Source organism: Glycine soja, chromosome 15, assembly GCF_004193775.1.
Source record: "Glycine soja cultivar W05 chromosome 15, ASM419377v2, whole genome shotgun sequence".
Taxonomy (NCBI): domain Eukaryota; kingdom Viridiplantae; phylum Streptophyta; class Magnoliopsida; order Fabales; family Fabaceae; genus Glycine; species Glycine soja.
Window position 1 is genome coordinate 14,098,734 of NC_041016.1, and position 20,056 is coordinate 14,118,789.

Consider the following 20,056-nt stretch of genomic DNA (forward strand, 5'->3'; position numbering starts at 1 on the left):
TAAAAAAATAATTGAAATGGGTTGTTCTATATCTTAAAAAGTTTATGTGAAACAATAAAATAATTTAAAAATTTTCAAAATCTTATTCGGTATCTTTTCTTAGTGCAAACCAAACATTACAAGTACAAATGATATTGTAATAAAATTTATATTATTTTATCTAATAGATAATCACATCAAACAAAATATAATACAAAATTATCTTGTGACTCAACTATTTGTCTAATATTGTTCTATCAACACACCCTAATTCAAATATTTCTCTTCTATTCCATTTTATTTTTCTTCACCCAAACATTTATTTATTTCCACTTTATTTCTCACATTTTTCTCCTCTTTTCTTTCACTTGTTCACTTTCATTCCCTCCCTCTCCTTCCTCATAACCCAACATATTGTAATTTTGAATCCAAAGTGCTGGAAATCGATACAAGTTTGAATGGTCTGGATGTGCATTACAATTAACACAGGCTGTTCCGGAACTTTGAAATGTCAGTCTTTAGAAAATGGAAATGACTTCTAGAGTTTAATTCTGACAGTCATCCTCATTTTCTTATTTCTGGAATAAAATCAAACTGGAATAAAAATAAAAATTAAACTATTAATTTGGGGAAGGGCGGAAAGTTGGAAGTCTTTGAAACAATAGCAAAATGGAAGGTGGAAAATACATGTTCCAACAAATATTTGGTTAAGTTCTAATCCCGGTTTTATCCAGATGTACTTTTCTTTCTCTTTGAGCTTAGATTTCTTGACTGAATTTGAGCTTTAGATTATTTGCAGGAAATAACAGTTTCACTAATGGTAAGGTATTTAGATATTATTTACATGAGATTATACATTCAAGTCTCAATGCTACTATTAAACCAAATAATGATAAAAAAAAATACCTCGTCGATGTTACTAACTTGATACATATCAATATTATTCATCTAGGGGAAACTTAGCTCGAAAGTGCAATTGACAACATAGAATCACACTTATTTCCAAAACAAATTACGAGTTGACTGATTGTTACACTCACTGTACACACTTTATCCTCAATATCAATACAACCTAAGTAGACCGCATTTGCAACCCAAATTGCTTTACCAAAACAATTTTAAATTAAAAAAATAAAATGAAGACTAACATGAGTCCCCAAAATATAAAAATAAAAAATTAAAAGCAAGCTCACAAACAAACTCTGCCCTATAAATAAAATTAATGCCACGCAGTTAACTCATCAAAGAAATAACCCTAAACATTCAAACCATTGTAAAGAGACGGGTAGAGGTGGAAAATCTCTAGTTTCTCTTCAGGAAAAGTTTCTTGGGAGCAGATGCAGCTATGCTAAAAAAAACACTGATGCTGTCCCTTTTACTTCCACATGTTTAGTTCCTCACTGCAAAACAGAGAAGCTCCCTTGAGTCTAAGACACACTACAAGTAGACATAAAAATGTCAATGAAAGAATAACTAAAATTTTATGATCAAAATTTCTTCTACCTGCAACCTAAACTGCAGGGAGCTGACAGAAGGCTAAGAAAACTTTCAAGAATCAGAATAACTGAACAGCCATTTTGAGTTTGTTTTGTTTCCATTTGGGCAACTTGTAAAAGGCATCCTTGGACATCGCAAATTTCTCTTTGAACTCCGCAGATGATAGATAAGTCTGTATACATCAAAGCGCAAACAAATTAAAACTAAAATGAAATAAAGTTTAATTATAAGTTGCAATTACCAAAGAATGGGAGAAAACAACAAAAAAGACAAAAAGCAAGTAGAGAAGAGATGTTATAGCTAGATTATCCATTATACCTCTCGCTTAGTCACATCAATATTTGGTACAGGATCTGTGGATGTTATTTTAAGGCGTTCATATGGGTGAATCACAAGACCTTCCTCATCTTCAATTTCATCCTCTTTCACATCTTCCTGTATGGTAAGAGATTCCACTCTGGTGCTCACAGAATTCTCCTTGTCATTTTTCTCAGGGTTTGATTTGGGCATTACTGGACTCACTTCACATTGTAACAACCCAGAAAACAAAAAGCATATTAAGTAAATTATAATACTTAAAAGCATTACTCAAAGGAGGAAAGGAAGGAAGACATTTAAGTATCTCATCTAATTGTTTACCTTTAATTGACTTTGGTATCATAGTTTCTCGTGCTGAAGGTGGCTGTTCAAAAGAAGAACTAAGTGCAGCTATGGCTGCAGATTTTGGCGCCAGTATTGCAGAATCTGGTGTCACAGATTTTGGATACAGCTTTCTAATTACTGGAGGCGGGGTTGAAAGGTTCCTAGCATTAGGGTTCTCAAAATTAGCTGCTAGGGCATTAAAGGCTGGAGACCGGCCCCTCACTCGAACACGATCAGGACTGACAGACATGCTGCGGGAGGAACGCTGGGAGGATTTATCTGGCACACTACTCGACCTTCCCCCATAAGATACTGGTGTTCTCCGTTTGGGTTTCTGATAATATACCAGGTATTCAACAACCAAACAGAAAAAATGCAAATAGACTTGTGTATTTTTCATTCCAAAGTAGCAACACAGAGCAGATTAAAAGATGAAGTACATCAGAAAGATCTGGGAAGCACCTCAGTTAAAGTCTGAACAAGTACCGGTTACATATATATCATGTAATAATTAGATCTAAAACCCACTCAGGCTTGTATCCATAAACAATACATGTCTTTCATATCAAAACATGGATCTGATATTGATGTCAGACGTTTGATCCACCCAATCAAACCACCTTTCCTCCCCTAAACAGTATATATGGGTACATATACAATTGACTTTATATGCTTACATATCCACTCAATAAACCTGTTTTTTTTATTTACCAAACAATCAATCCGTCAAATTTTACTTTCCAAATAACCTACATTTATTATCTAGCATTAGGAAAGCATGTATACAAGTTTCTAAAAGCTACAAAATAAGATTAGACAATGATTAACTGCAGAAAAGGAACATTTTTTTCCAAAATATAATTTATTTTCTGTTTTTTTTCCTTCAGTGGAGCTAATTAGAACATTTATGCCAGCCTTCCATATTTAATTTATTTATATTATAGGCACTATATATGCAAAAGTCAATCATTAAATTATGTTATATTTTTCCGCACAGCTTAAATTAGTTGCAGTTACTCTGGATCCTTATTTTAAAACGGTATATGTTATTGTACCTACAATAATTTACATTAAAAGGGGGGGTTAAGAAAAATCATTTAAAGGTGAAGCAGAATTTCATTCACTGTATTTCTAACAAGAAAAGAATATTGAGAACTTGACTTTTGAGTTTGAATAAATATTTATAGGCAAGAAAAGAAACATTTTATTAGTGATTCTATAGGAGTATACTTACTCGGTGTAACTCTTTCTTTTCTTTTAGTCATGCTGTTAGGCAGTTATGTTACTCTGTTAGTCTAACTATAGTTGGTTAACATTAGTTAGGCAGTTACGGTTATGTTAGTTGATAGTTAGTTAGGACAGCTGTTTGGCGGTTGTCACTAACTAACTTAAGTTAGTTGACAGTTACAGTTATGTAACTGCTATATAAACTGTATTGTACTCAGTTTCTGTTTGGGTTGAATAATATCTCACTTCACCTCAATTCTGTTGGTGATATTCTCTCTCTCTCTCTCTTAGATTTCAATAGATTCTAAGATGGGAGGGGAATAAATGTCTTACATCCAAAACTGGAGCACCCCCACTTTTCACAATTGTCAGCTTCCTTTGAAATGAGTTTCCCAGCATCTGCAAAGTAAAAAAGGAATTGCCAATAGTCAGGATTTTAAAACCAGAAGTCATATCACGATGTCATTACATTGAGAACTTACTGAAGATTTTGCAGAATCCCATTTAAAGAAGCGTGTGAAGAAAGGTGGCTCACTCCCTTCCATGACAACATATACTGGAGCTACATGAGATAACTTTTCTAGAAGAAAATCATGCTCAAGAAATTTCTGTTCAATTCAAAAGAAGTCAATAAATCCACACCAGACTTTAGAAACTCTTAACATGATAAATCCATATGATGTAAAAGACAAGAGAATGCTTAAACAGAAGTCTTATGATTTTTATGATTTTCTAATGATACAGGGATGTTATAGGACTTAAAATAAATATTAAAATAACTGACAATGCATAACAAAGTCTTCAAAATGGTAGCCACTAAATTATACTGGCATGTTCATGGCTTCCAGCAAAACCAATCATACCTCACCAATTGTTAGAGCCTGCATTCTACTCTTGGAGTCAACCTGCTGGCCAACCCAGACAAAGATTTCCGAGTGACAATCCAAGATGAAAATATCTTCTGTCATCAAATCATCCTGGGAGAAGTTGTATACCTCTGTCACCTGAAAATATTGCTTCAGATTAATGCTTTGCAGCAGATATGAATCCAAATGATTTAACTTCATAAGCAGCATAGCACACTGGAGTAAATTAACCCTAAAGATTTCATAAATGTGCTTCTAGAATAAGCTAAGGTATCAAAAAAAGTATCCATAGCACATTGACCACACTTCGTTCTCATTATTCACCTGAAGTACGACATTATGAATGCCAGTCAAGGCCGGAAATGCATAGGAGCTATTGACGGAAGGAGAAATTCTAACAGAATGGACACATGATAGATGAGGATAGGAGACAAGGATGCTCGAATCATGGACAAGCTTGAATATGATTATATGAGGGAAGAAGATGTTGAGAATGAGAGGTGACCAGGAAGATAGCTAAGGGAATTGGGGTGGCATACAGACTTAGGCCTTGGGAAAGAGATAGTTCAGTGCTTCACCAATATCTGTTGGTTTTTTTTCCTCATACTTGTCTTTACATTTTCTTCTATTTTTACTATAGTAATAGAAGCAGTGCTCCTAGTTTTTCATACTGATACATTATTATTATCAGTAAATGTCACTTTTTTCCCTCAGATTTTGTCTACAGTACAACTGAAATTGGATTATGTGTCTTTCAAAATTGTATTTCATCCTTGTTTGGTAGTTTTTCATTGGCCATCACCATCATTGTTGAGAACTGGGATTTATCACTTACATTTTCTGACAGTGTCAAGTTGATCAAACTAGCATCTATTTCAATACTAATCACATGTCACTTGGGCTTAATGAATTGCATCAGTAAGCTTTTATTTACATGATAAGTGACTTGACAGGCTATAAATAATATATTTTTGGAGGCAAAGAATGAAGGACTACTTTAATGCATCTTCATACACCATTGGATTTCCATAAATTCCAAAATCATGTATGCAGCGACTAGAGCTTTAGATCAGTGGGTAAACTCACCTTTAAATTTCCTGCATGTTGCTCAGTCAGGCGGTGGAAGAAAACCACCATAAGCAAGTCAGCTGTTTGCCTTCAAAAGGTGGAGGGGGAACAAAAACCATTTTAGCAAGCAAAAAATTATCCCTTACCTTTCGAGAAATGACAAGAGAATAGGTGAGGATCACTTTCAGGCTCTCTAAGAATCTTTTGACTGGGATATTCTGATTTTCCTCCTAAAAAATCCCAAAACTGTTCAGATTCAGAACCTTCCCTTTGTGGTTTGGATTGTAAATTTGGCTGCAGAAAATTGGCAGCATATGAGAAGCAGATAAACAAAGATAACAATTTAAGGGTAAAGGTAAATTACACTCTCCTCCCTTACAAGATGATAAAATTACAATGTCCTACTCTCTAATTTAAAAATTATACTATCCTTCCTTAAGAGATGGAATGTGCTATCTTGTAGTCTATTTTAAGGTAAACGAATCCTATAATCATGGTGAGAATCTACGAACAAGCCTCCTAGGGAGATATTTCCTCTATGCAACTTTTAATGTCACTGGCATCTAATTTTGAACATCCTATTATTGGTTTAGGATCTTTAGAATACGAAATGAAATTTTAAACACTTCTACTATAGCTTCAAAACTACACCTAAAATCTGCATTTCATCTTTTAAAGTCTTGTAGTTGAAAGAATCCAAAAGTAACTGCCAATGATGTTGAGAATCACAGAGATAAAAATTGTCCTTAAAAAGCTCTTTTACATCAAAATAGATTGAAGCATGATGCATAACAAGGTAGGGGAAAGTAATTTACTTATCTAATAATAATCTCTTTTAAAAATTTGAAAGTTTAGAAACTTGAATTTTGCATAAAATGTATAGACTAATATAATATTTTTTTAATATCAGTATAATTTCCTGGCTGAAAAATAGGGATCAGGTAAATGCCACTAGTTAACATCAAACCTAAAACCTCTCTCTGACAACAGAAGCAATCCTACTGCCACTGGGCTATAGCCAAAATGGCAATATTTAATCATAAAGCATATAAAGTTTCACCTTAGTAGCTGCTTGTCTAACACAACTACACAATTTGACCAAATAACATGCTAACTTTCTGGTGTTGGTTTAGAGGCATCACGATTTTCTCAATAATAATATCTTATGTACATATCAGACCTTTATCAAATCCAGCATCCTCTCAACAAGTTCCTGGTTTTCTGCACTTGTAGAGTTTCCAGACCAAGTAAAGACAGCAGGCCCATTATGAAGTATGTAACAATAAGAGGAATTCAAGGAAGATGCAACCTGGTTGACATAAGAATATGAAAAAGAAAACATCAATAACAATAAAATTTGTACATTGTGTGTTGTTGCCCAATACAAAATGAGCATATAGGCATATACAAAGAGAAATCAGGGCATACGGGTTCAACTTGTATGGCTTGCATATTGTCTGGTCCAGAGCCCTGGATGCGGAATAATGCAACACCATTCTCATTGTATGTATCATCAGGAATTTCCTTTTGTGCAATGTAAGTCTTATATCCTTCACTAAGCCCACCCTAACAATTAAAGAATAAAGAGTTAAATCGCCAGTACTTAACACACTCAACAAGAGTATTATTTTTAATTCCCACAATATTAGGATCCCACAAACCTTAAAAACAATGAAACTTTGAAGGATAGAATGAAATTGAATTGGTTCGTTGCCTTCATATATACGAGCCTACAATCAATTTGATATGCAAAACATCAGTAAGGAGCGAAATGAGCACAAATAATATCTCAGCGAAGTGAAAAAGACAATTTCCAGAATAATTTACCTGGGAAGCAAGAAACTTCATTGACTCAACCATTTTGCTTGCCAATGAATTAGCTGAAGCTCGTTCTTCCTGTTTTTAACTAAAAGAGCTTGTAAATCATGCAAGCAATAGATTCACAATACTCCCAATGCAAATTTATGGCAACATTGAAATAAATTCAGTTATGCATTTATTTAACATTTTCTAGTCCTAAAACAGTTATTAGTGCTGTAAATAGTATAATGATATATATAAGGCTACAATTGGCAAATATAGGTTAAACTAATCTACAGGTTCCAATACTGTTTTAGAATCTCATTTAGTAGGTCCTGTCAAGGACCAACTCTCATAAAAGCTTAAGCTGTTTACATTTCTAAAAGTCCCTGAATTTTAAAATAATAAATGGCCCCTTCATAATTTCAAAAACTTTTTCAATAGGATCACTGAATCCAATCTGCTGTTAGGTCCCTACAAAGATCCAATTGAAAGAATAAACAATATGGGGACCCAATTATAGTTTTTAAACTATAGGAACCTATTTAAGAATACCCTACACATAAAGGGGCTTGCAGATTAATTTAACTACTAATATATTCTTCAGCTCCCGCCTATATGTGAACACCTTGCCAACAGATTATTTGTTCAGTTTTAAATTAAAATCACATATACGTAGAAGTAGAATCAACTACTAAATATTTTACCTCAACACTATTCTTGCCAATCCATGTTCCTATAAGACAATCTTCTTTATCCTCTCCAGGATATGTATACTGAAAGATGAAGCAATCTCCACTATAAAATTTTGACTGATCAGAAGCTTGAAGAAGAATCTTCTCCTGACCATTCACGCGCCAAACCTGTGCAGTTAGAGTAAAGCTATTATCAACAATAGAAGAAAAAAAACAATGTTAGAGTTGTACCACACCAAATCACAATCTCTCCAGCCTAATAAAGAGAAGTACAAAGGATATCTTTCGAATTCTCCATGAATACTAATTATCAAATGCATACAAAGCTTTACAAAACAACAGCTAACATAAGAACTGCAATCATGCATAAAACCCCAGGGTTGGAAACTAAATTCATGCTGATGTCTAATGTCTCAACTATAACTTTGATGCAAGTTACATGTTTCTCCTGGAAAGTTGAAATCTAATTGTAAGTTGGGAAAATTCTTAGGCACACCAAAGCAAACGAAAAAAATGTAAAAATATTTACATAGCCTTTTCATAATCCTAAACTCATTTTTTACAGAAGACACGTTTTTTACAGAAGATATTAAGCAGTTACTTATTTAGTTCAATATGAATACCATATAGTCAAAGTTTAACATATCGCAAATCTATGATAGAATACAGCTCTAATGTACTAAAAGACTGGGTATTCTACTTCTCATTTGAGATTATAGATGGTAGGAGTTTCAAGGGAAAAAATTCTCTCATTAGAAGAAATCAATTACAGAAGATATAAAACCGATAAGAAACTGATAAAAGTAAAACTAAGAAAAGTTACATCAAGAAACATCAGTTTTGAGAGAAAATTTGTAATTAGCAGAGTACCTGCAAATGTCCTGTGCAATCGATGTGGGGTTGGGGTTCTTCCCTCACTGGATCAGCTTTCAACAACCCCTTTACATTTACTCCTTGACGTTTTAGAAGTGCTACAAAGTACAAAGTTGGAATGATATAATTACAACATTATCAATGATGCTGATAACAAAATTTATTGTTATAAAAATCACTTTAGGTCACAGTAAGTTAATAACAACTGTAAAATTATCTCACTTACCTGCTACCTTGCCACGACCATCTTCAGATACTGTTACATCAGTTATCTGAGGCCAAGAATCAAATTTGGACCTGAACATCACTGTTTCAAATCCTTCTATCACACGAATTATTTGGGGTTTCAGTTGATCAGTGCCGCTGACTAACTCCTGTTTGTAGGTCAACAGCAATTCAACAATTATCAAAACTTATACCAAAACTAAAATTATAGCAAAATGATAAAGGCTACTAATAAAGAAATGTGTTACATCTGCAACTCCACTTGCAATTTTTCTTTCATCAAGAGAGGTATTTCTTCCCATCCAGACAAACACTTCAAACCCACAATCAAGAATATAGCATTTATTTGTGTCTAGTAATTCCCTTTTCAAAGAATCAGTCTCAACAGGTTCTGCCTGACCCTTTTCAAAGCTGCAAAATTAATAACTTCATTAGAACTTATTTTAATATGACAGATGAAATTCATCAATGTATTGTCAAAACTCAATAATTAAATACTATGTCAACAATTCTCAGTATTATCAACTAATACAACTTTAGACTAACAGTTGCAGATTTGCATGTCTTCACATTGAATTAAAATTATAGTTTCACAAATCACAAATGAATAAAAAACAAGGGTAAGTTCTAGTTTCACCCTTCAACTTTGGGCGACATGACTGAACCTCAAAAGCAGAAAAAATTCATGACCTCATAAATTGTATGTGTGCACAACCCCTTTCATCAAGCAAACCATTGAAAACTATAGGAAATCAGGAAATGTCATGTGAGTTACATGTAACACCAATAAAATATGTTTTAACCTCAAACAATACCATGAAAATGAAAACTAACCAGGTTTATACATTTAACTGTTTCAGATTTTCATTTAATCATTATATTACCAGAGGTTAAACCATGTTTTAGTGGGTATCCTCTGCAAGTCACATGCCATTTCAGCTAACTTCTTTATAACAGTTTACTCGAAATTGGGGTTTTACGGTCAGAGTATCAAATCAGGGAAGTTTCATTTGGAGGATAGGGAAGGGGTGTTTCATTTACACCTTTTCAAACTCTTCAGATCTAATCAACATATGGCTAAAAATAAAAAGGTGTAAGCAACAATTAACCTTAAAAACAATAGGGGTAAAGGAAGATTACAAAACATGTAAACATTGATGAACTTCATCCAAATGACATTTAGGTAAAAAAATAATGGAATACACTGGTAGTGCAAACAAAAACAAAAATACTAGAAATAAAACTGAAATAACATATTACCAAAGCAGCTTTGGAGGGCGAGAATCAGTAGGCTTATCATCATCACTGGCTGTTTTTCGTGGAAGAGGAGCAAATCCCCCAAAGAAACCCCAGAATTCCCCAGTTTCAGGATCAGCCATCAACTTTCCATCCTCTACATGGAAGTTTAGGTATAGACATTAAATTCATAAATAATCAGTAATCACCTTCAAATTTTAAAACACCAAAATATATTTGTGCACTTACCAACAGCAGCTACCTCACATTTCCCTTCATGGTAGGTATCCTTAATATACTGTACAACTTCCAAAGCTTTGGCCCTTTCTTGAATAGATGAATTGGAACCATTAAATTGGAAAATTTTTGATTCAGTATCCAGAACAAAAATATCATCATGGTTGAGTGAAGCTCTAGCAAATGGAACCTATTACCAACACAAATGGTTACTCAAAAAGCATAAAACAATGTTTCTATATATGCATGCGACTGATTCAGTGTGTACAATAATGACCTACAAGACTCAAACTTCAATGGCAAAGAAATAATCTCAAACTTGCCTCTTTGACATGTACAACATGTTTCCCTCTGCATACAAACAACCGTGTCTTATGTTTTTCAGCCTCAGGATGTTTGAAACCAGAAGCAACTCCACCTTCTTGTGGGATAATACATGGTTTGAAATAAGACAGAAACTTTTCAGTTTCATGGCCTTGTACTTCACGATACTGAACAGCACGTCCTCCAAGAGCTGCATCCAGCTCAACTGTCTTGATGGCCGCAGCACCGGCTTCATCCTGTTTTCAAGTTACAGTCATTAGGTAACAAGTATACAAAAATTACAACTAATGTTTAACAGAAAAGTGGGGAAACAGAATTTTAGAAAAAAAATCTAAAAATATATAAGAAGAAGAAGTTCACCTGACTGGTGTCTTTACCAAGCCAGTAATGGATGTCATGGCGCAGAGCACCACTTTTTGATGCAGTTGTCTAGAAACAAAGGATCAAAAATAAGATAATATTCATACTAGCGAAAAACTTTGTTTCATATGCAATGCAGTATGCACAAGTAACTTAATGTAAACCTAGCCAATATAAGTTCTATTGAGGAAAATCTTGAGATTTGAATCAAAAACCTCATACAATATCAGCAAGGGAAAACAAAGCTCATGGGAAAGAGGTCAACAGTGTCTTAACTGACTCATGCTCAATATGATTAAGAGAAAATAATATATTTCATAAATACATGCATCAACTTTATTATTTTGAGAATACACGGTGCATCAAAACTGAAAGATGTTTAGAAGCTCCATAATGAATGTTTTCCAAAGAAAAATGAAGACAGAACTTGATCCACATGCCCTTGCATACCAATATTGTGATTTTTGTCATTCTGGGAACAACAATTGCTTTTAATTACGAAGTCATTGCAATGCAATAATAAACAGAAATAGAAGCATCCTGAAACAGAATATACCAACATGAGGCTAACATTGTATGAATGAATAATCACTTTCAAAATATGGCTTACCTTTAAGATTACATAGGAGTCTCCAGTGAAAAATTTCCCGTAAGACGACTTTGGGACAGGAACTGGATTAAAATTCTCAATACGCCATATTTCAAGTCCACTATATATGGTTAAGGAAAATAATACACAAGTACTGGACTACTGGGAATAGATCAAACATTAAAGCATCAAATTAAATTAAGCATATGACAGAACCAAATGAAGCAGAAACCTTGAACAAATCTTCTAAATATGAAAATCTGATAATTAGTGAAGAGCAGAATATGTTAACAAGAAGCAGGATACGCCTTTTGTCCAGCTCCCTGGAAAGCTGGATCCAAATCTCTCATGGAAACAGCCATAATATTCTTCTATTAACTAGTTTAAATATTGCAAATAATACCCTGAAAAGAAGCCATAAATGATATAATCAGTGAATAGAAAAGCAAGATCGAGGTGTTAATTTTCTGAAGCAGACATAAAAGTGGGAGAAAAAAGATGCGATGCTTCCCCAAACCATTTCAACAAAGAAATTCTGGCACAGTAATTACTTTATTTAGACAATAGAGAAATTTCTCGGGAGTTGGAATAGATCATACATAAAGTTAGCATCATTAATTTGCAAGGGAAAGGCAATAAAAAAAAAAAGGAAAAACACCAAGCTAGGCAAATTGTAGCTGTTATATATCTTCTTTCATCTACCATTAGGAATTCCAAGTAAATAACGAGCTTATATATTCCTAAATTCATGTTCACGAGTTACGATAGATGTGTCACAAGAAGCAAAGAAGAATAGGAACACATTATTAAGCACGTCATTGTCAGCAACTACATAGTCACTCGTGGTTGTTCACAAACAAGTAAACAAATTGCACTTTCAATAAGCACAAATGCCTTTTCATAGCAGTTTCTTAAAATTGGACAAAAGCATAACAGAAAATTGCATCTTTTGTCACCATGTCCGTTCTGCATACCTACCTAATAGAGCCTAATATTTTGGTAGCCATGAATTGCCACAAGTTTAAGCTGTGTGACACGGACATGAAGAAAACACTCACATCCTCAAATTTGCATCCAACATAGACTTTGCACTGCAATGTGCAAAATTTCACTAATGCGAGAATTGTTGTCATTGGAAGGGAACCCTGTGTCCCTGTCAATTCTACTATTCTAAAAGAATTTCCTAATAATATCAAATTAGAAAGGGAAAAAAAGCACAGAAAAAGAGAAAGAGGTGAAAGGAGCTAATATTCACCATTTAATCTTACATGGATTAAATTTAACAAAAATCAATCTTGATCTCCCGTGTAAGAATGAATGGTCAAGATTAATTCCTCAGACCTCTCTCTCCCCCTGATAAAATATATAAAACCACATAGGATAACTGATCCAAAGCCAAAGCAGCTCCAGAAACAAACGCATCCAATTAAGATTCTTTTTGAAAACAAATGAAAATAAGACCCAAAAATCGCAGAATCCACCACGTAGAAGGCTCGCCCCACCGCATCCGCATGCCACGAAATGCACACACACACACATGACAGATTGACAGGTACAAAATCGCGAAAACGCCACCGTATAAGTTATAACAATAACAAAACAAGCCACAAAGAAACTAACCGTATACCTAGGTAGCAGACATGTATACACGTATACTACATACACACAATAATACGCCACAGTATCACTTGAACTGATCCCGAAAACAAAGCGACGCTAAAAACTCTCAAACTAAACTTCCCTACGATGTCGTTCCATTCCCCAAAATCTCGAACCTCAACATCTTTGGATTTTCTAAATACATAATAATTAAATAAATACAAATTTTAGCATCCGAAAAACAAGAAAAACGCAATGTTCGATTCAATTCAGGTCAATCAAGTTCAACCGCATTTCAGACCAATCGGAAACTAGATCGAAATTCGTGCATAGTAAAAAAAAATCGTCACTGAAGAAACAAAAACAACGAAAACGGATTCATTGATTCAAGGAGCTTCATACCTGGAGAAAGAAGAAGAGGAAGCAGAGACAGCAGCAATCGATTTTTGTCTTTATCGGAGCAAAAATTTAAAGCAGAATAATCGAGAACCAAAACACACAAAAAATAAATAGAAGCACGACCTCGAGCTGAGAAAATCGGAATCGCGAAATTTCAAAAAAAAAAAGCCAATGAATCGGAATGAATAGGAAGCTGCAGATCCAATCAGAGGCACAAAATCGAAGGGTTTTAGGAGCAGAGGAAAAGGAAGGTGGCGGAAAGTGAGAGAAGGAAAGTGGGGACTGAAGAAAGAAGAAGAAGAAGAATTTTAGAGAGAGAAAGAAGAATATTTAGGGGGAAAAGAAAAGAAATACGAAGTTGAAGAAAGAAAAAAAAAAAGTGAAGAATTGAGGTGTGTGTGTGTGTGAGAGAGAGAGAGAGAGAAAGCGAGGGAATGATGAAATGCCAGGCGTGCTTATCACTAACGGCAACAAAACCCCAACCCCACACTACACCACACACATGAACTGTAAAACTGCGTTTTTAATGTTTTTTTTTTCTTTTCAAGCCAGCCAAATTAAATACTAATAATCTTCGTGTTTTCTTAATTATTTTTTTTTGTTCATGTTTCTGACTCGTCTCACAAGAATGGTGAATAATTTACTTTGTGGGGCAGTGATAATGGTGGTGAAAAACCCAAAAAAAAAAAAAAAAGTGATCGTCTTTGTTGCTGTTTCCACAGTCTGGTTCAGGTGCCACTTTGTCGCATTTTTCGCTCCAACTCGGTGTCTTAAGTACTCGCGGTAAAAGGATAGATATTACTGCTGGTGAAGATTCAACTTACTTTAAAAATAAGTAATTGTTTTTTTTTTTTTAAGATTTTGATGTTGTACAGTTGTACTAGTGTCAAGTAAGATATTAATTAAATGTAAATAATTAGGTTTAGGGCATTGGAGTTAAGAGACTTTTAGATTGGGTCAACAATAGCATTAATTATGTTCTGATTGCATGACAAAAAAAAGATTAAAAAATCGTTTTTTTATTTAGTTGAGAAAAGGAATATTTAACTTTTATAAAATGAAAAATTCATTTTTTTGTTTCTTTTTGTTTTTTCTAAATTTTAAATTTTTTTTATCCTGCTTCTGCTTCTGTTTTCTCCAAATGAAAAATTCTGTTATATTATATATTGAATTTGATTTGAAAGACTTACTCGGATCAAGATGAATATTACTATAATTTAAAAAGTATTTATAGAAATATTTATAAATTATTTACCAATCAAATCTTCATATTTGTCATAAAATTTTAATTCATGTGATTATCAATTAAATTAACATGATTTCTTAAATATATTAACAGTGATTTAATCTTCTGGTCGTATATATAAAAGAAAGAGATAAAATTTATTTTTATAATCTTAAGGTTAGTCTCATGATTTTTAAACGTGTGAATATCTTATTTTCAATAAATAAAAAAATCAATTGAAATAACATTTATTAACCATAGATTATATCAAAATCATAATATAAGAATATTGAACTTGATTACTTCTATGTAATATTTAAACATAATTTTAAGTCCCAGACTAAAACTTAAGTAAGATTAAAAAAAATACTTTCCTGCTAAACCAAAACATTGCTAACTATAATCTGCACACATCCTAAAAGACATAGAAAAGGTGGAAGTGAAACTGTGACAAGTAGCACTTCCACTTCCATTCTTATTTCCTCCTTTGTTTTTTGTGGTAGGTGAACAATGGGGAATATGCATGCAAACAAACTTTATTCATCAAATAAGTACAAGAGAAAAAAAGGTTATGTCTCTTAGATGTAAAATAATTTTATTATGTCATCTAATCACATACTATTATATAATAATTTATTAATTTTTATAAAATTATCTTAAAAATTATATTAATAATTATTTTTAATTAAATAATAATATAAAATTATTTTACGTTGTGAGTATATCATGGTTAAACTTTGAGTATCATTGTTGTTGTTAGCAATTTTTATTTCCAAAAATTGATCTCTCATTTGGCCACATGGGTCTTTGATAGTGAAATGCAATTTCTTTTTCATTTTTTTCAATGGGAGCAAGCTGACCAAGGATTAGATGCCAAAAGGGGCGAAACTAGGAAAGGTCGGTCACCGGCTAATGCTATTATTATTCATGTAAATTCCCATAAACCCTAATGTGGGTGGGCCTCCTTGCTTGCTAGTAAACTTTAGTATGAGAAAAGTATCATGCCCCCTCCTCATTCACCTTTTTCCCCCTCTTTTCTATCTATAGGAAAGAACAAATTAGAATATTTTTTACCTGAGAAATAGTATTGGCTTTGCTTTTTCTTATTTCTTCAAATGGGTATTTGCTTTTTCTTATTTCTTCAAATGGGTATGTAGCTTCTTATTTAATGTTTTTTTAATGGTCTTGTTAATTATTTAATGTTGAAACATGGTTTTGCACCCAACCCACAAAGATGAAAAGGCTTAAACATGTGATGTCATATGCGGGATTACTTCTGTTAATAGAGATAAAAATGAACAAAACTTATATACAAATTTTTAAGTATTACTTAAACTGTTTTAAATCAAAATTAGAGTCATTTCAATAATTTGTGTAATTCTTTAATGTAACCTTTATTATGCATAATTCTGAGGTGAAACTATAATACTACCTAAAGAAATATATCTAAGTTCTATTCATTAAAATATTGTTTATATTAATTTCAATCTTTTTGTTTTTCGAAATTTTGTATAGGAAACAAAGAAAAAAAAAGTTATTTTCATTAGTTGCTGTACAAATCTTTAAAAATGAGGAATATGTTAAAATATTGTAGAATTTTTTTAATTGAAAATAAAAACAAAAACAAAAATAGAAAATAGTAGTATATATTTTCTTAAATAGGCAGGTCCTTAGCTTAAGTTGGATTATTATAATTTTTATGAGTAATTCTAAGAGACAAATGGCTTAATGGGATAGCGTCTAACCCTTAAGCTTTAGTTTATAAAAAAATAAAAGGTGAAACGTGATCGTTTGGTTCCAAACTATTGCATTTAAACATGGGCTCAGATTGTAACATGTTAGAAACGTACAATGCCTAAATTGAAGTTTGCAACACTGAATATAAATACTTCCATAAGTGTCAACCATATAACTCACATCACATGAGAAAAGAACACCTCGACCCCGACATGTTGCCAAAACACGAGGAGGGTGTCATTGTTATGTTTTGGAGTTTATATTGTCACTATAGCTTGATTAATTATTATTTTTATTGAATACCCTTCTTTCTTCTTCTAAGCAAATTAATAGTTTATGACTATTGCAAAATTATTTAAACTTGTTATTATTAATTTAATTATTCTGAATATTATTTTCACCTAATTTAGATTACTGGTTATTATATTATTCTTAATTTACTGATAAAAAAATTATGCTTCTTAATTTTGTAATTTATTTTTCCCTCGTGTATCGTAGTTTTATGTATATTTTATTTTATTGTGTGTGTGCAAAAGACGGCTGTTGAGAGAGGTTTTCTTTTTTGGCTGAATAGCTGTTGAGAGAGGTAAAGTTAACTTGGAAGATTTTTTAATCTAAAAAAATAATCAATCTTTAGTTATTGACTAAAGGACACTTTTATTACACAACAACAAAAAAGTGTTAATATTTTATAAAAATCTCATGAAAGGAAAGTAAACTCAATGAATTTTCATTGACATGTGAAATTTTAGATTCATGAGAATAATTCTTAATGACAAACAAAAAATGGCCCTTTTATTTATTTTGAAGAAAAGGCTATTGTTACCCTTTTAAGATATTTTATCTCTTTGGATCTATACTTTTCTAAACTTTAGTTGAATTAAAAAGTGAAAAAAAAACATGAACATACATACAAGACAAGATTTCGAGAAAGAAGTAATCAAATGCCTCAATTCATTGATACCAAAACAATATTGCTTAGCTAGTGCATATAAGCATTGGACTCTTTGGTTGGTATTGACAACTAAAAAGGTCATTTCAGCAATATTTTATTTAGTGATAGATTAAAAATTCAATGAAAAACATCTAAAATGTTGCACCATATGAATCCTTGCATAGGATTAAAGTAGTAATCAAAATAGTCTCCAATAAATTAATTTAGTAATAATCTAAATATTTAATAGATTAGTCTAGGGACAAAATTTTAAAAGACTATAATAATAATAACAAGGATAAATATCTATTTTAATTCAGAAAGATAAAAAAAAACTTATTCATTAAATATGTAAAAAAATATAATACAATTATCTAAATTTTATAATTTAATATCAAATTGATTCTTGAGGAATTAAATTTATTGTCAAATTAATCATTAAATATAATAACTTAATGATAAAATAGTCTCACAAATTTAACGATAAGAATCATTTGTCATACTTTTTGCACATTTAAATATTAAATTTTAATTTTTAATTTTTCATAAATTAATTTATCTATATTTTATATTTTCAAAAACTAAAATGAATATTTATTTGAAAAAAAATGGAAAAATGTTGCTAATTTAATAATAAAATTTTCAAAATAATGTAATAGCATATATAGCCTTCAAGAAGCAAATTGATAATTCTCTTTATACTATTGATTTCATTAATGATAAAAATATAATTATAATTTAAATTAGAAAAGAGATACATTATTTTCATTGATGATCTGTAAAGTAAGATGACAGGCACCGGCCCACCGCCTAGCGCAGTCATCGCAGCCATTCACAAGTTGGTTTGGTTTTTTCTTCTTCTTCCGGACAATGATGTTTTGGAGGATTTTTTATTTTATTTTTCATAAATCAAATACTCCTTTTTTTATTCAAGATTGACCAAAATATTGGTTCATGACAACGTGCAACTTTAAAAGTTGCACGTATATTATGTCATCATGTTCGATTGCAGTATTGATTTGTAAGTTAAAATTTTCTTAAGAGTGAAGTGCTGGCAATGGCCACTTAAGAGGATTCTGGGTACTATACGTTATAATATGGTTATTTTGGTGTACTTTGCTCACAAGAAGAAATAATTAGATCACCAAAAATAAGAAGAAATAATTAACTATTTTGGTTAAATTTAACAAATGAGCTTTAAATTTAAAAAATATTACGCTCGTTGTCGATTTTTATTAATTCAAATATAAACTGTTAATCGAAAAATAAAAAATAATGTATTTAATATAAATTTACTTTAATGATGATTTATGCTACGTATTGTTTTTCTTTTTAAATTGCTCCTATTTTTTAAAATTTAAAATTAAACTACCCGTTATTACGTGTTTGTGGGTATTTTAGTGAAATACGACAAATTAAATTATATAATATTTTAAAACCATAATTTAATAATAATTAAAAACCACTCTAAATAGACTATTTACAAACTTTTCGAGAAACCTTGACCTAACTACAAACCTAACAAAATCAAGGATTTCAACTGTATGAAGAAGGGCAGATCTTCTAAAGTCTAAAGTAGAACGATACAGTATTTAGTAAAATAACAATATTATTAGCTCATATAATACTTAAACTATAGGACCTATCATACTTGATTCATTCTTTATTCATATTCATTTTGTTTTCATTTCATTTAAGTAAAACATAACTCTAAATTTATCTCAATTCTACTACCCAAAAAAAATTATCTCAATTTCTACATTATAAATTTATATTTTATTTAAAAGTAAAATATAATTTTTCCATTGTCTCTTTGTTTTAACTATATATAATCATATTATTTGCATTTTACGGCATTTCATTTTATTAACTTTTATATCAAGGAAAAATAATATATGCGAGGATATGTACTCCGTAAGGTTCAACATAAAAAAAAATTATATGCCGCAAAATAAATATAATACATGAAATATTTCTTAACTGAAATGCCATAAAATATATAAGTTATTTTTTGTTCAAATCAATTTTTCCCTTATTGATTCAATTAAAGAAGAATTTTATATTTTAAATTAACTTATTTGATTAATGTTGAAATTCCTTCAATTAATAATATATAAATTTATTAATGTAAAAATATAAAAAATGTATTAAATATAAAATAAAATTCACGGGAATATATTTTTTATGAAGTAGAAGTTTAATAAAAACAAAAGCTTAATATATATATATATATATATATATATATATATATATATGAAAATATAGTATACATCATACAAAATTTTGGTGTGATTTTTATAATATTTAACATTTTATTAGATATTAATATTGTTAACTATTGTGTATATATATATACTAATATATATATATATATATATATATATATATATATATATATATATTATTAATTAAAATATAATAGATAAACACATTAAAAAGTTATAATATATAAAATTTTATAAATTATAGAATTAAAATACTCTCATGGCACAGAACACTAAGCTTATTTCTTAAATGAAATGTCATAAAATACATGTCCTAAAA

General features: G+C 31.2%; 1 protein-coding gene across 2 annotated transcripts; it reads right to left on the reverse strand.

The window, feature by feature from the left end:
- Window positions 1-856: 856 nt before the first annotated feature.
- LOC114386641 (villin-4-like) lies at window positions 857-14,109 on the reverse strand. Of its 2 annotated transcripts, XM_028346675.1 has the most exons (25): window positions 13,620-14,109; window positions 11,925-12,022; window positions 11,640-11,739; window positions 11,030-11,098; window positions 10,669-10,905; window positions 10,358-10,535; window positions 10,133-10,265; window positions 9,121-9,283; window positions 8,874-9,021; window positions 8,645-8,745; window positions 7,787-7,942; window positions 7,107-7,175; window positions 6,941-7,009; window positions 6,708-6,845; window positions 6,460-6,588; window positions 5,426-5,573; window positions 5,298-5,308; window positions 4,209-4,349; window positions 3,828-3,953; window positions 3,679-3,744; window positions 2,116-2,452; window positions 1,909-1,997; window positions 1,795-1,878; window positions 1,483-1,648; window positions 857-1,379 (listed from the first exon to the last, which is right to left on the reverse strand). In XM_028346675.1, exons 2-24 carry the CDS (start codon window positions 11,978-11,980, stop codon window positions 1,535-1,537), a joined length of 2,862 nt encoding a protein of 953 aa, XP_028202476.1. In that variant the 5' UTR covers window positions 11,981-12,022; window positions 13,620-14,109; the 3' UTR covers window positions 857-1,379; window positions 1,483-1,534. The 2 variants fall into 2 exon arrangements, with proteins under 2 accessions (XP_028202476.1, XP_028202475.1); XM_028346674.1 differs by having other exon boundaries at window positions 1,795-1,997.
- Window positions 14,110-20,056: the final 5,947 nt, after the last annotated feature.

Excerpts from the sequence above, each read along its gene's own strand:
- LOC114386641 (XM_028346674.1), bottom strand. The coding sequence starts at position 11,980 with ATGGCTGTTTCCATGAGAGATTTGGATCCAGCTTTCCAGGGAGCTGGA. Across the intron at positions 9,284-10,132 it reads CGCCCTCCAAAGCTGCTTTG|CTTTGAAAAGGGTCAGGCAG; the intron begins GTAATATGTTAT and ends TTAATTTTGCAG. Across the intron at positions 6,589-6,707 it reads AAGCCATACAAGTTGAACCC|GTTGCATCTTCCTTGAATTC; the intron begins GTATGCCCTGAT and ends TATGTCAACCAG.